Source organism: Mastigoproctus giganteus, chromosome 10, assembly GCF_048544385.1.
Source record: "Mastigoproctus giganteus isolate SK-2022 chromosome 10, ASM4854438v1, whole genome shotgun sequence".
In the NCBI taxonomy this organism is placed as follows: Eukaryota; Metazoa; Arthropoda; class Arachnida; order Uropygi; family Thelyphonidae; genus Mastigoproctus; species Mastigoproctus giganteus.
Window position 1 is genome coordinate 206,492,087 of NC_143584.1, and position 13,387 is coordinate 206,505,473.

The window sequence follows — 13,387 nt, forward strand, 5'->3', positions numbered from 1 at the left end:
TCTCTCTCTCTCTCTCTCTCTCTCTTTTTCTTGGGCAGTGCAGTAAAAGCCTGTGGCTTCCTTGCTCTATATGAGTAATACTACTATTTGTTCATTAATTAATTAAGGAATTTTCATTTATTCTTGATATATTCAAGGCCAGAAGAGTTTGCATAGTCATTGTGACTGTACACATACTGAATTAATTTTTAATGTTAGCCAGATTTTCAGTTTCACAATTCACAGTGGGATGTGCATTTTTCATGGCAGCTAACTGCTTGAACCTACAACCTCCTTACTTGTGGTTATGCATACTAACCAATGGACTATGGCCAACCAGGGGCTCACATCTGGTGAGTATGGGCTTGGCACACCCAGGGTCCTGAGCTGGATATCATCATTCTTCTCTTTCTTGGTGATTCCTTTCTGATTTTCTCTCTCTCTCTCTCAGGGTAGCTCAGGAATTTTTTTTTGGCTGGTGCAGCATAAGCCTCAGGCTTCCTTGCACCATATGGCTATTAATAATAATAATAATAATAATAAACCCTTCAATATTAATGAATTTATTAAAAGTAGTAAAAAAGATACCTTGCATAATTAAAAAAAATTATTTTAATAATTTTTATAGGTTTTTTAATTTTTATTCCTTTTAGATCAGTGTAAAATCTGATGTATGGTCGCTAGGTTGTATTCTTTATAATCTTGTTTATGGACATACGCCATTCCAGCATATCCACAACATGATTGCTAAAATAGAAGCAATTGTAAATCCTACCCATAAGATTGTTTTTCCACCTATAGAGGATTTTCATCTTTTGGATGTTTTAATGGTAAGATTTGTTTATTTAAATCTTATATATATATAGAACTTATTATAATAAAGATATTTCTAATACTATGAAACCTTATAAATTTTACAATTTTGTGTCAGCCCTTGCTGGATTTTCAAACTAATACTGAGCAGCCCTACTGCTAGTCCAAGTGCACAGATTATCAACCACTGTATTAAAATTATGCAATGTTTTGACGGTGTGGTAAAACAATTGCCCTACAGTAATTGTAGCATATCTCTCACTTTGTAAAACTTTCTTGAGCATTACGTTCAAAAAAATTTAAGTTGAAAGGGTGGACTATCACAGCAGCAGTTGTATTAATAATAATTTAGAGAATTTCATAAATACATCCCCATTAAACTTTTCTTGTAGCTTCCTGTAGCAAAAATTTTCTTGATGCCACTTGCATTCATGTTATGACATGATTGAATGCAAGCAGGGGAAAAAAAGAATAAAAACATGAAGGGGGGGGAGAGTATCACAACTGCAATATAGAGAACTTAATACCTTTTTACTGGTTTTAACAATTCAGTCACCAAGACAGTTATGATTGATAACTTTGTTAGTTCTATTAGAGATGTTTAAGTCAACTACTTTTATTCCTTGACTTGGCACATTCCTTTGTACGTATTTCCTGAAAATTATAGTCTACAGAAGTTCAAATCTAATGTCAACAAGTATCTCCTTTCGTCTTCTCAACCTCCAACCCAAGCACGGTACTAAGTACTATAGGTTCCAATACCTCGTGTTTGGGGTTTATATATATAAAAAAAAAAAAACAATGGGGACTCCACTGATAACATTTAGCTCACGAAGAGCTGTGCCCATTGATAACCACATTCTACCTTCTTCCACTGAACCATCCTTTTATCCATAGCAGTAACTTGCCCTTAATGCCACATTGCTCCATTTTATACAGCAGTCTTTTATGTGCAACAATATCAAATGCCTTCCTGAAATCCAATTATATGATATCAAAATTATTTTCTGCATCCAGTTCCTTGGTCACCACATCATGGTAACCAGTTAGATTGATTAGACAAGACTGTCCTTTAACAAATCCATGCTGTGATTGCAGTATAAGTGCATTGTCCAGATGGTCCTGCATTACTTCTTTAACCTGTGACTCTATTATTTTCCTGGAACAGATGTTAAGGTAACAGGTCTGTCATTATCCATGTCATCTTTTGATCCTCCTTTATGAATTGAAGATAGATTCAAAGATCTCCAGTCCATAGGGACCTCTCTTGAATTCAAGGATGGTTTCATAATTAAGACTAAAAGCTTTCTTACCTCCTTTGATCTTTTAATATTATTACTGGATAGATCCCATGCACCCCAGGTACCTTTTTTATGTTTGGCTTCAACAATTCCTCTTCCACCTTCCTTTCAGTTATTGCAGTCATTTAGTTCCCTACTGGAGTTTGATAAACTTCTGGCATCCCATCCCCTAAAGAATTCCTTGTGTGAATGTAGAGGCAAAATATATGTTCAATTTGTCAGCAACCTGAGCAGGATCATCAATAATTAAGCCACTGACGTTAAGTGGCCCAATGTGATTCAATCCCTTCTAATGTTAATATAAACATAGACGTCTTTGCTGTTATGTTATTCTTTGCCAGAGACTTCTCATAATCTGCCTTAGCTTGCCTAACCTGCTTTGTGACTTGATTACAGACTAATTTATATCTACTGTAGGCTTCTGAATTACCCGATAATTTATATACATTCCATGCACTTTCCTTCTCAGCTACTTGTCTCAATAGATCATGTGACTAAGTCTTGAACAGTATTTCTTTGTTGGTATGAAAAGCCTAGTAGTTTCTATTTATTACTTCCCTGAATGCTTCCCATTTAGAATTTGCTGTTGGTAACATCATCATTTGGCCCCACTGCATAGAATTTAAAAACTGTCTGAAACCACTGTAGTTACCCTTATGAAGGCAAAAGTCTTTCCTTTACCCTTGACAGCAGCATGTCTTTAATTAAATTCCACAATACAATAAACACCATTACAAATTGACAGATTGTGTCACCATTGAACTGTGTTACTTTCTGATCATGCTATAAGGTAAGTGAACAATTAGAGTTGAATAATGTTAGAAATTTCTGGGTAGTCTGTACATTCAAGTTTTAACTGTATTAACAGTACCACACATAAAGAAATAACCAAGAAAGATTGTCTTAAGTATAGATCTATTTGAAAGAACTTTTGGCAAAGGTAAAGAAAGCCAACACAAGAACTACCGCAAACTTCAGAAAACTTGCCCGGAAAAAATGGTTTGCTGCTACCACAGTTTCTTCCTGCATTCTTGGTAAACAGACAGTGTGTTATCGGTAGTGGCAGTAATTTTCTTCCTATTTTAAAACAGCAGGAGGGGGGTAAACACCCTAAGACAGGGGCAGTCTGGAAGGTGTACCCATAAGTAAATTTCAGCTGTGAAAACACTCATGAACTCCAATAATCTGCTTTTAATAATGAGAAAAACTAATCAATACATCGTTATAAACTTCTATTGCCACTACTGATAACACACACAGTCTGTTTACTGAGACTGCGGGGAGAAACTGTGGTAGCAGCAAACCAGTTTCTCCGGGTAAGTTTCCCAAAGTTTGCGGTAGTTCTCGTGTTGGCTTTCTTTACCTTAATCAAACTTTTTTGTTTACCCTTTCAAAATTTTATTGAATGAATTATTTTTTAAATAGAGTGCAACCATGATATGTGTGTCAGGTGGCAACTTTAATACCTGTGTTATAGCCAAAACATTTTATATATACAGTCTGTCCTCGTATAGCACGATAGTTGTGTTCCTAGAAACCCTCTTGCAATATAAACAACAGGCCCTATGGGGAAAAGTGGGGTTAGGTGCCGACCACCGAAGATTGAACACACATTTGGAACCAAAACATTACCAAATACAATAAATAATCGGGTAATTTTAATCGTTATAAAATACTTACGTATTGTATAACGATTAAAATACGTAATAAAAATATAATATATATTTTTTACGAATAAAATACGTATTTTATTCGTAAAAAAATTATTATATTAAATAAAATAGTCGTAATAAAATACTTACGTATTTTATAATACGTAAGTATAAATTATAATACGTAAGTCGTAATAAAATGCTTACGTATTTTATTACGACTATTACGTAATAAAATATTGGTAATGCTTTTGCTTCTATCGTAAGCAAACTTGTTTTTTGTTTGATTTTCTATCCAAACAGATAGACACAAGAATTGGAAGAAATGGAACTCTTCCAATTCTTGTGTCTTAATCTAATGGATTTTAATTACACTTTGAGTTGTTCCTGCTATGAAAGTTGTTTTTATTTTCTCCGCATTCTTTGTAATTATCGGTGTTGCCTCATTTAGGTCTGTAGCATGTGCAATATCACATGGTCTTTCATTTTGCTCAAAGCGTTTCACAATTTCATATTTTTTTCTCTATCGACAGAGGCGGACTGGCCATAAGCCTTACCGGGGAAACCCCGGTGGGCCGGAGGCCGGTGTGATTTTGGCCATAAACCGTAGTATGAGGCCACTATAAATTTTCCCGGGTAAGAATTTTTGACTCAGTCCGCCTCTGTTTATCGATATTGCGTTTTTTTTTCTCTCTCTGAATCTGCAGTGTCTTCGCCAGGACGCTTCCTTTTCACACCTTTTAAGTATTTTACTCATTTTTAGGGAATAAAGCACAATTACAAAACGAGGAGGCACGCTTGATACACATAAACAAAGCTGCAGCAACTGAATAAACAACACCGTAAAGGCCGAGATACACTATTAACACCCCACATTTTACTAAAGCACATTTCTGGGGGTTACTACCATAAAACAATAAAAACAATTTCCAGTTGCGTTTCTGCTAGTGGAATCTGTTATAAACTGGTAGTAAACTCGATCTAATTGCATTTGCGATTATACCGATAGCTGGAATTGTGTTGGTTTTTACGTTATTATGGTGAAATGTGTTTCCCCTTCACTGATATAAAACACATAAATACATTTTCAGAATCTTCTTCATTCCTATCGTGTTGCGTTCGGTTGGGGTGATTCCGCGTTCGACTGCCATTTCTTGTAAACACGAAGGCGAATCGTGCATAAGCGAATTCGGTTCGTGTTATATAAGATAACGTTCCCCTATTTATAAATCGTGTATGATCGAATTCGTGTAATGTAAACACGTGTTATACGAGGACCGACTGTATATATTTTTTAACATAAATACACTTTACCTAGTAAATAAATACTTTATTTCTAATGGTTTATGAGTATACAGACTAAGAGATGTAAAGTATTAAAGGAGTATCATTTCCTTTATATTCTATTAATATGCAATGCTGTTATGGACATCCATTCTGAAATAGTCATGTAATTTAGTTTGTCGGAACTGATGACAGTATTTTTTCAGTACATGATTCTTAATAGTGGTCAGATGCAATAAATGAAGATGTTCACTATCACTCTAATGTTCTATAACAATGCCATGCCATCACTGGCCTTCTTTTTGTTAACTGCCTTCCCACTGTTAACACAGGCTGCAATTTATTCCTCATTTAGGTAATGTGCAACTGGAGCTTCTGCATCCACCTCAATCCAAGCAGCCAGGTCATTTTCTTCGACTGCCACCAAGTATGTTACAAACAGCCTTTGCTTCTTGTTCTGAAAAGTGCTGCTAATTAAAGGTTATTATTAGTGATCTCATCTTTTCCAATACATTTTTTCCTGCAGTTTTCAATTGCTGTTGTGCTTACTTTCTTCCACGCTAATCCAGTATGGTATGCTATGCAACATGTTTTTTTCAGTGTTAAATGTTTACAGAAATTCTAGAACTTCAATTTCTGAGTTCATGACACCAAGTAGCTCACCATGATAGTAGGCTTTGAAGTCTCGGATAATGCCCTGATCCATGGGCTGAATTAGTGCAGTGTGTTCCTTGTCAGAAATGCAAATGATTTTGCCATCTTTCAATTTCAGGACATCAGTTGAAGGATGACCTGGGGCAGTGATCCAACAGTAACAGAGCCATTTCTTCAAGTTTTTTGGAAATTGAGTGGTATCTCATGATGGTACAAGCTCACTTTCAATCCAGAAACAAAAATATCACTCATCACCCAAGCATTAGAGCTATTTTTATAAATCAGGTAGAGATATCATAATGATGTGCTTAAAACATTGGGGACTTCGACTTTTACTGATGCACAGTGGCTTTAGTTTGTGATTCCAGGTTTTTTCACAGTAACAGTCTTTGTTAGTTTTTATGCCCTCTTTGTTGGGTGCCTTTTTAATATCCATTGACTTGTCAGGGAGAAGTTTATAGTACAGTGTTGTTTTGTCATAGTTGTACAGCTGTTCATCTGTGAATTCAGCACCTTGAATCATGTTATGCAGAAATTTAGGAAATGCTTCTGCTGCTGTAACGTCAACTGATACGGATTCACCTAAAAGACACATGGGATATCCCATGACGAGCCTTCCATCTTCAATGCTACCCTTCAGAAGCTTTAAATGTATCATCATATCCACCAAGTAGCTTTGAAATTTAAGTAACTGTGGTTTCAGAATTACCCCATTTATTAGTAATTCTTCACTATGCTTCTGTAGAAGCTACTTGCATAATATTTGGTCCCCACATCACTGTTTTCACAAAGTATAGTTTTCTTTCTTTGGAGGCCTACTTCATCTTCTACAGATGAACACAATGTTTCTTCCTGTTTCAACCATCCACTGATCATTTCTTGTAGAATTCCACACTTGTGAAATATACTGCATTTTGTTTCAATAATCTTTTAACTTTTTTTCTAACTGTATAATTTTTTCCTTTTGGTGGCGATTACTTCAGCCCTACTCTTCAAACAGGCCTCTGAGGTTGGGTATATTCATATTGTAGTTTTAAATGTTTTCCACCAACCTTATGTAGAAATAAAACACAACGAAAACTGGAATCTTGATAACTATGTATTTACAATAAATTATATTTGACTGTATTTACAATAAATTATATTTAACTTTACAACTAAAATATACTAAATTAAAAACCGATAAAACAATAACTTTCGAAGGCTCTTGCCTTCTTCTTCAGCGGTATTTTTCTTTGTTCTGCGGTGCATCATTAAATACCAGCAGGTTCACGGTACTCATCACGTGTTTCATTCCCAAGTGTTCCGTTCTCTTGTGTTATGGAACCGGAAGTGTCTCGGGAGTGGGTCATATGAAACCGTTCATCCCTTCTGAGGATGGATCTGCTTTCCCTATCTCTATTAATGTTCACTGTGGAACAGATCCGCAAACTCTCGAGCCACTTGCGATCCCAGAACTTATGCGCCCAATTGGTGATGATAGCATCATCTGGGGAGATCCATACTCTGCATTTCTTATTGCCTTAGTGTGCTCCCCCAGACGATCTTTGAGACAGCGTTTTGTTTCCCCTACATAACACTCCCCACAATCCGGGCATCTAATACTGTATACAACCCCACTTGCATTCTCTTTTTGAATGGGGTCCTTTACTTGTGACACGATTGTGTGCAGCCTCTGCCCCGGAAGCTGCACACAACGCGTCTGATAATTTCTTAGTAATCTAGTTATACGCTCAGTTAGACCTGGATAGTAGGGAATGTATGCAGTGGATACTGGCGTAAAATATTCGCCTCTCCTCTGATTTCCTTTAATATATTTTTCTATAATCCTCTGGGGATAGCCACATTTTGTAAGATCCGTCGTGACGCATTCATACTCTACCTTCCTATCCTCGGAGGTACTACAGTGTGATTTTGCCCTGTCAACTAATGTTCTAACTACACTGTTCCTATGATGTCTGGCCTGAGCTGAATTGTAGTGCGAATATTGACCTTTACACATCGGTTTCCTATAGACCTTAGTCTTTAGTTGTTGGTCTTCCCTACAGACCAACACGTCTAGGAACGGCAAAACTCCTACCTCCTAGATAAATTGTATGAATGGGGAGAAGCCATTTAAAAAGTTCAACACCTGATCTTCACTCCCCTTTCAAATAATTGAAAACGTATCATCCACGTATCTTTTCCAGGGACACAGGGAGAACATTAGCATTAAATTTAGCAATAATTGCGCTAATGGGGGAGCCCATGGCTGTACCGTTAACCTGCTTATACATAGTATTATCAAACACCATAGTGGTGCTTGAGAGGCATAATTCTATACCTTTCTCAATATCCTCTAAATTTAATTGTGTTCTAGTATTTAGGGTGGTATCTCTCTGTAAGGCCATGTGTGCACAACGTACTCCATGGTCAATCAGAATGCATGTAAATAGAGATGTCACATCAAAAGATATTATAATTTCATTCTCTTCTATGCGTTGGCATTCTTATAAAATGCACAGTCTTTGCTGTCCTTAACGCTAAATTCGGAAAGTCCTACTAATGGAGATAATAATTTGGCTAAGAAACCAGATAGTGCATATGTGGGACTGCCTATAAATGAGACAATGGGTCTAAGTGGTACACCCATTTTATGAATTTTAGGCAAGCTATAAAATCCTGGTATTTGGCTCCCTGTAGCATGCAGTACCCAATATTGCTCTTTGGAAATTGACAGACTTAGAGAACAAACCAAGTTTAGAGGCAATAGTGATAATACTGCCAAGGATTTTATAGTGAATATGAGCAGTAAACAACTAACTAAAAATCAGTTGGAGGTTCTAAATTTAGGACCAAAATTTGCCATGATTCCATCTAGAGTACCCGTTGCAGAAATAGCAATGGACGTGGAAAGAGCTATAAATAAGCTTACCAAAGATATGGCTAATGAAATTCGAGTTAAAACAGCAGCCATCCTCAGTCAAGCTAAAAATGCCCCCTCTAATCTCAATGTGAAGCAAAAATCAGCACTACAAAGCCTCAAGCAAGATGATAGCATTGTGGTCTTACCCTCGGACAAAGGTATGGTAACGGTGGTTCTTGATAAAGAAGCATATCTAAATAAAGCGTTGGATTTATTGAATGATCAAACAACCTATAAGGTTATTCAGAAAAGTCCACTGCTGAACTTGGAACGTCAAGTGAATAGAATGGTACAGAGTTGGCTTAAGTCTAGCAAAATTTCCAAAGAGCAATATTGGGTACTGCATGCTACAGGGAGCCAAATACCAAGATTTTATGGCTTGCCTAAAATTCATAAAATGGGTGTACCACTTAGACCCAGTCTCATTTATAGGCAGTCCCACATATGCACTATCTGGTTTCTTAGCCAAATTATTATCTCCATTAGTAGGACTTTCCGAATTTAGTGTTAAGGACAGCAAAGACTTTGTGCATTTTATAAGAAGCCAACGCATAGAAGAGAATGAAATTATGATATTTTTCGATGTGACATCTCTATTTACATGTATTCCGATTGACCTTGGAGTGCGTTGTGCACACATGGCCTTACAGAGAGATACCACCCTAAATACTAGAACACAATTAAATTTAGAGGATATTGAGAAAGGTATAGAATTATGCCTCTCAAGCACCACTATGGTATTTGATAATACTATGTATAAGCAGGTTAACAGTACAGCCATGGGCTCCCCCGATTAGCGCAATTATTGCTAATTTAGCTATGGAGGAGCTTGAGGTTAGAATATTTAATGCTAGTGTGTTCTCCCTATGCATCCCTGGAAAAGATATGTGAATGATACGTTTTCAATTATTCGAAAGGGGAGTGAAGATCAGGTGTTGAACTTTTAAAATGGCTTCTCCCCATTCATACAATTTACCTTGGAGGTAGAAGAAGGAGGAATTTTGCCATTCCTAGACGACGTGTTGTTCTGTAGGGATGAACAAATGCAAAGTACTGCATATGGGTAGAAGTAACCCCAGAGAAACGTACCAACTGTGTGGTACTACACTTAAGGTGGTAGAAAATGAAAAAGACCTGGGAGTAATTGTGCAGTCAGATATGAAGTTTTCTGAGCAATGCAGACAGGCTGCCAGGGCAGGTCATGGGGTTTTGTCAATGATATATAGGAATTTTGCTAGCAGGCAAAAGGAGGTGATTATCCCTCTGTATAAGGCAATGGTCAGGCCACCCCTTGAGTACTGCGTACAGGTCTGGCACAACGTACTCCATGGTCAATCAGAATGCATGTAAATAGGATGTAGATTTACTTGAGCGTGTACAGAGAAGGGCAACAAGATTGGTGAGGGGAATGAAGGGATCCTCTTACCAAGATAGGCTTAAGTTCTGCAAATTGCAGCGGCTGGAGACTAGGCACCTGCGCAGTGATCTGATTGAGGTATATAAGGCCTTGAATGGGTTGAGCACGCTGAATTCTGATGGGATCCTTCCACTTGTTCAGATTACGAACCTAAGGGGGCATAAATTCAAATTAAGAAACGACAGATGTAGAATAGATGTGCGGAAATTTGCCTTTAGCCAGCGGGTGGTTAATTGCTGGAACAAACTTCCATCTGTCGTTGTGGAAGTTGATAGGTTGAATAAATTTAAGGAGGAACTGGACAGGCATTTGGAGGGAATGGTGTGATATTTTTTTTTTTTTTTTGGCTGATGCTGCATAAGCTCATACACTTGCTTTCTTGCATCACATGCCACTGCTGCTACTACTACTACTACTACTACTACTATTACAACAACCAAAGACTGTCTATAGGAAACCGATGTGTAAAGGTCAATATTCGCACTACAATTCAGCTCAGGCCAGCCATCATAGGAACAGTGTGGTTAGAACATTAGTTGACAGGGCAAAATCACACTGTAGTACCTTCGAGGATAGGAAGGTAGAGTATGAACACGTCACGACGGATCTTACAAAATGTGGCTACCCCCAAAGGTTTATAGAAAAATATATTAAAGGAAATCAGAGGGGAGGTGAATATTTTATGCCAGTATCCACTGCATACATTTCCCACTATCCGGGTCTAACTGAGCATATAACTAGATTACTAAGAAGTTATCAGACGCGTTGTGTGCAGCTTCCGGGGCAGAGGCTGCACACAATCGTGTCACAAGTAAAGGACCCCATTCAAAAAGAGAATGCAAGTGAGGTTGTATACAGTATTAGATGCCCAGATTGTGGGGAGTGTTTTTTTTTTTTTTATGTGAACCCCAAACACGAGAGGTATTAGAACCTATAGTACTTAGTACCGTGCTTGGGTTGGAGGTTGAGAAGACGAAAGAAGATATTTGTTGACATTGGACTTGAACTTCTGTAGATTGTAATTTTCAGGAAATACGTATGAAGGAAGGTTATTCCAGAAAACGGCAGTTGAATGAATAAATGAGGAAGATGAAAAGTTGGTTCTGTGTGTTTGAAGTTGGACAGTAAATGGATGTTGGCTTGTGGCGGCACATGTTTGGACTGTTTTGAAAGAGAGAGCAGGAATTATAGAAGCCAATTCAGAAGAACAGTGCCCATGGACGTATTTGTAGAAGAGACATGCAGCAGAAACAGTGCATCTATGAGACAGCGAGTGGAGAGACTCTGTTAGAGATGAATCATTAATTAACCTAACTGCCCTCTTCTGAATGGAATCAAGAAGCCTGAGAGAGGTTTTGGGGGCACCACCCCAGATGTGGGAACAATATTCCATGGCAGGGCGGATTTGCGATTTATACAGAGTGAGCAGCTGTTTGGAAGAAAAGTAACACCGAGAGCGAAAGAGAAAACCAAGTTTTTTGGATGCAGAGGAAGCAATATTTGTAATGTGCTTGTGCCAAGAGAGATTACAAGTCAGGGTAATCCCCAAAAGAGATATATCCTTTTGCCTAGAAATCGGAGTGTCACTTAAGATAAGCATAGGAGCAGAAGAATCCTTTTTGCGAGATATAAGACAAGACTGAGTTTTAGAAGGATTGAAATCAACTAAGTTGTCTTTACCCCACTGGAGAATTACCTGGAGATCGGCATTTAAGGAATTGGTAGTGGATATTCTAGAAGTTGAAGCGGATTGAGCAGGACAAGGTTTCTCAAAATGGAAAGTTGAATGCAATGTGCTATCATCGGCAAAACTATGGATAGGATTTCCAGTCAATGGAAGAAGGTCATGGATATACAAGAGAAAAAGAGTGGGGGAAAGAACTGAACCTTGGGGGACACCGGCATTAGTGGAGAAGTTAGAAGACAGAGAGCCATCTACCCTCACCCTCAGTGAGCGATCAGAGAGAAAACTGGATAACCAATTACTAAAAACAGTTGGCAAACCATAAGATGGAAGCTTGTTTAGAAGACCTTTATGCCAAACACGATCAAAAGCCTTTGAGATGTCAAGAGCAACTACTTGTGTTTCACCGAACCTTTCCATTGAATCTGGTGATCGTTGATCAGACGGAAGGTTTCTAGGTAGTTTAAGAGTTGGCGGTTAATTGATTTCTCCATTACTTTAGAAAAAGTAGAAGTAATTGCAATAGGACGATAATTGGATGGGAGGGATTTGTCACCCTTTTTAGGAACTGGCTGGATATGAGCAAATTTCCAAGCAGAAGGAAAAACAACTTTAGAATAAGAAAGTGAAAAAAGGCGGCAAAGAATAGGAGTAAGTTCAGGAGCACAGGTTTTGAGAACAAGTGGAGAAATACCATCAGGACCTGGAGCTTTCTTAGCATCGAGATTCATCAAAATCCTTCTGATATCCTTTTGACGGAAGACCACAGGAGGCATTGAATGGAGTGTGTTGGGAATGGTGGGTGGTGTTTTACCAAGATCATTACTACATGAGCTGGAAGAAAAATGGGATGTTAGCAGGTCAGCTTTATCCTTGGCTGAAGTGACAACAGAACCATCTGGTTTGGACAGAGGTGGGAGCAGAGATGGGCAAAAGTTGCGGCCAATAGCTTTGGCAAGAGACCAGAATGCTCGGCTACCATTAGGGCAAGAAGCAAGTTTTCTACTCTTAGCCTGTTCAAACTCTAGTTTGGACTGATTAATAACTGCTTTACAATTGTTGCGAGCTTTGGTGTAGGCAGAAAATGAAACTGAAGAATTAGAAACAAGTGTTATGTAGGGGAAACAAAACGCTGTCTCAAAAATCGTCTGGGGGAGCACACTAAGGCAATAAGAAATGCGGTGTATGGTAAGTCTGCCATAGCCAAGCATTTTTGGGAGAAGCAGCACCAGATCTCCCCGGACGATGCTATCATCACCGATCGGGCACATAAGTTCTTGGACAGCAAGTGGCTTGAGAGTTTGCGGATCTGTTATACAGTGAACATTAATAGAGAAACGCGGATCCATCCCTTCTTCGAGACTACTATCCTCAGAAAGGATGAACGGTTTCATACGACCCACTCCCGATTCCATAACACGAGAATGGAACACGTGGGAATGAAACACGTGATGAGTACCGTGAACCTGCTGGTATTTAATGATGCACTGCAGAACAAAGAAAAATACCGCTGAAGAAGCAGCAGGAGCCTTCGAAAGCTATGGTTTTATCGCTTTTAATTTAGTATATTTTAATGTATTTTATGGTTTTATTGTTCTTAACCCAGTATATTTTATATATTTTAGTTGTAAAGGAACATATAATTTATTGTAAATACAGTCAAATATAATTTATTATAAATACATAGTTATCAAGATT

General features: G+C 38.0%; 1 protein-coding gene across 2 annotated transcripts in view; it reads left to right on the forward strand.

Annotated features, from left to right (window-relative positions):
• The window catches only part of Mps1 (dual specificity protein kinase monopolar spindle 1), a 72,127-nt gene that overhangs the window by 49,427 nt on the left and 9,313 nt on the right, over positions 1 to 13,387 (forward strand). For both annotated transcript variants that reach the window (XM_090383491.1, XM_090383492.1), the window contains exon 8: positions 633 to 809. In XM_090383491.1, coding sequence (XP_090239617.1) covers positions 633 to 809 — 177 coding nt within the window. The remainder of the gene's footprint in view (positions 1 to 632; positions 810 to 13,387) is intronic.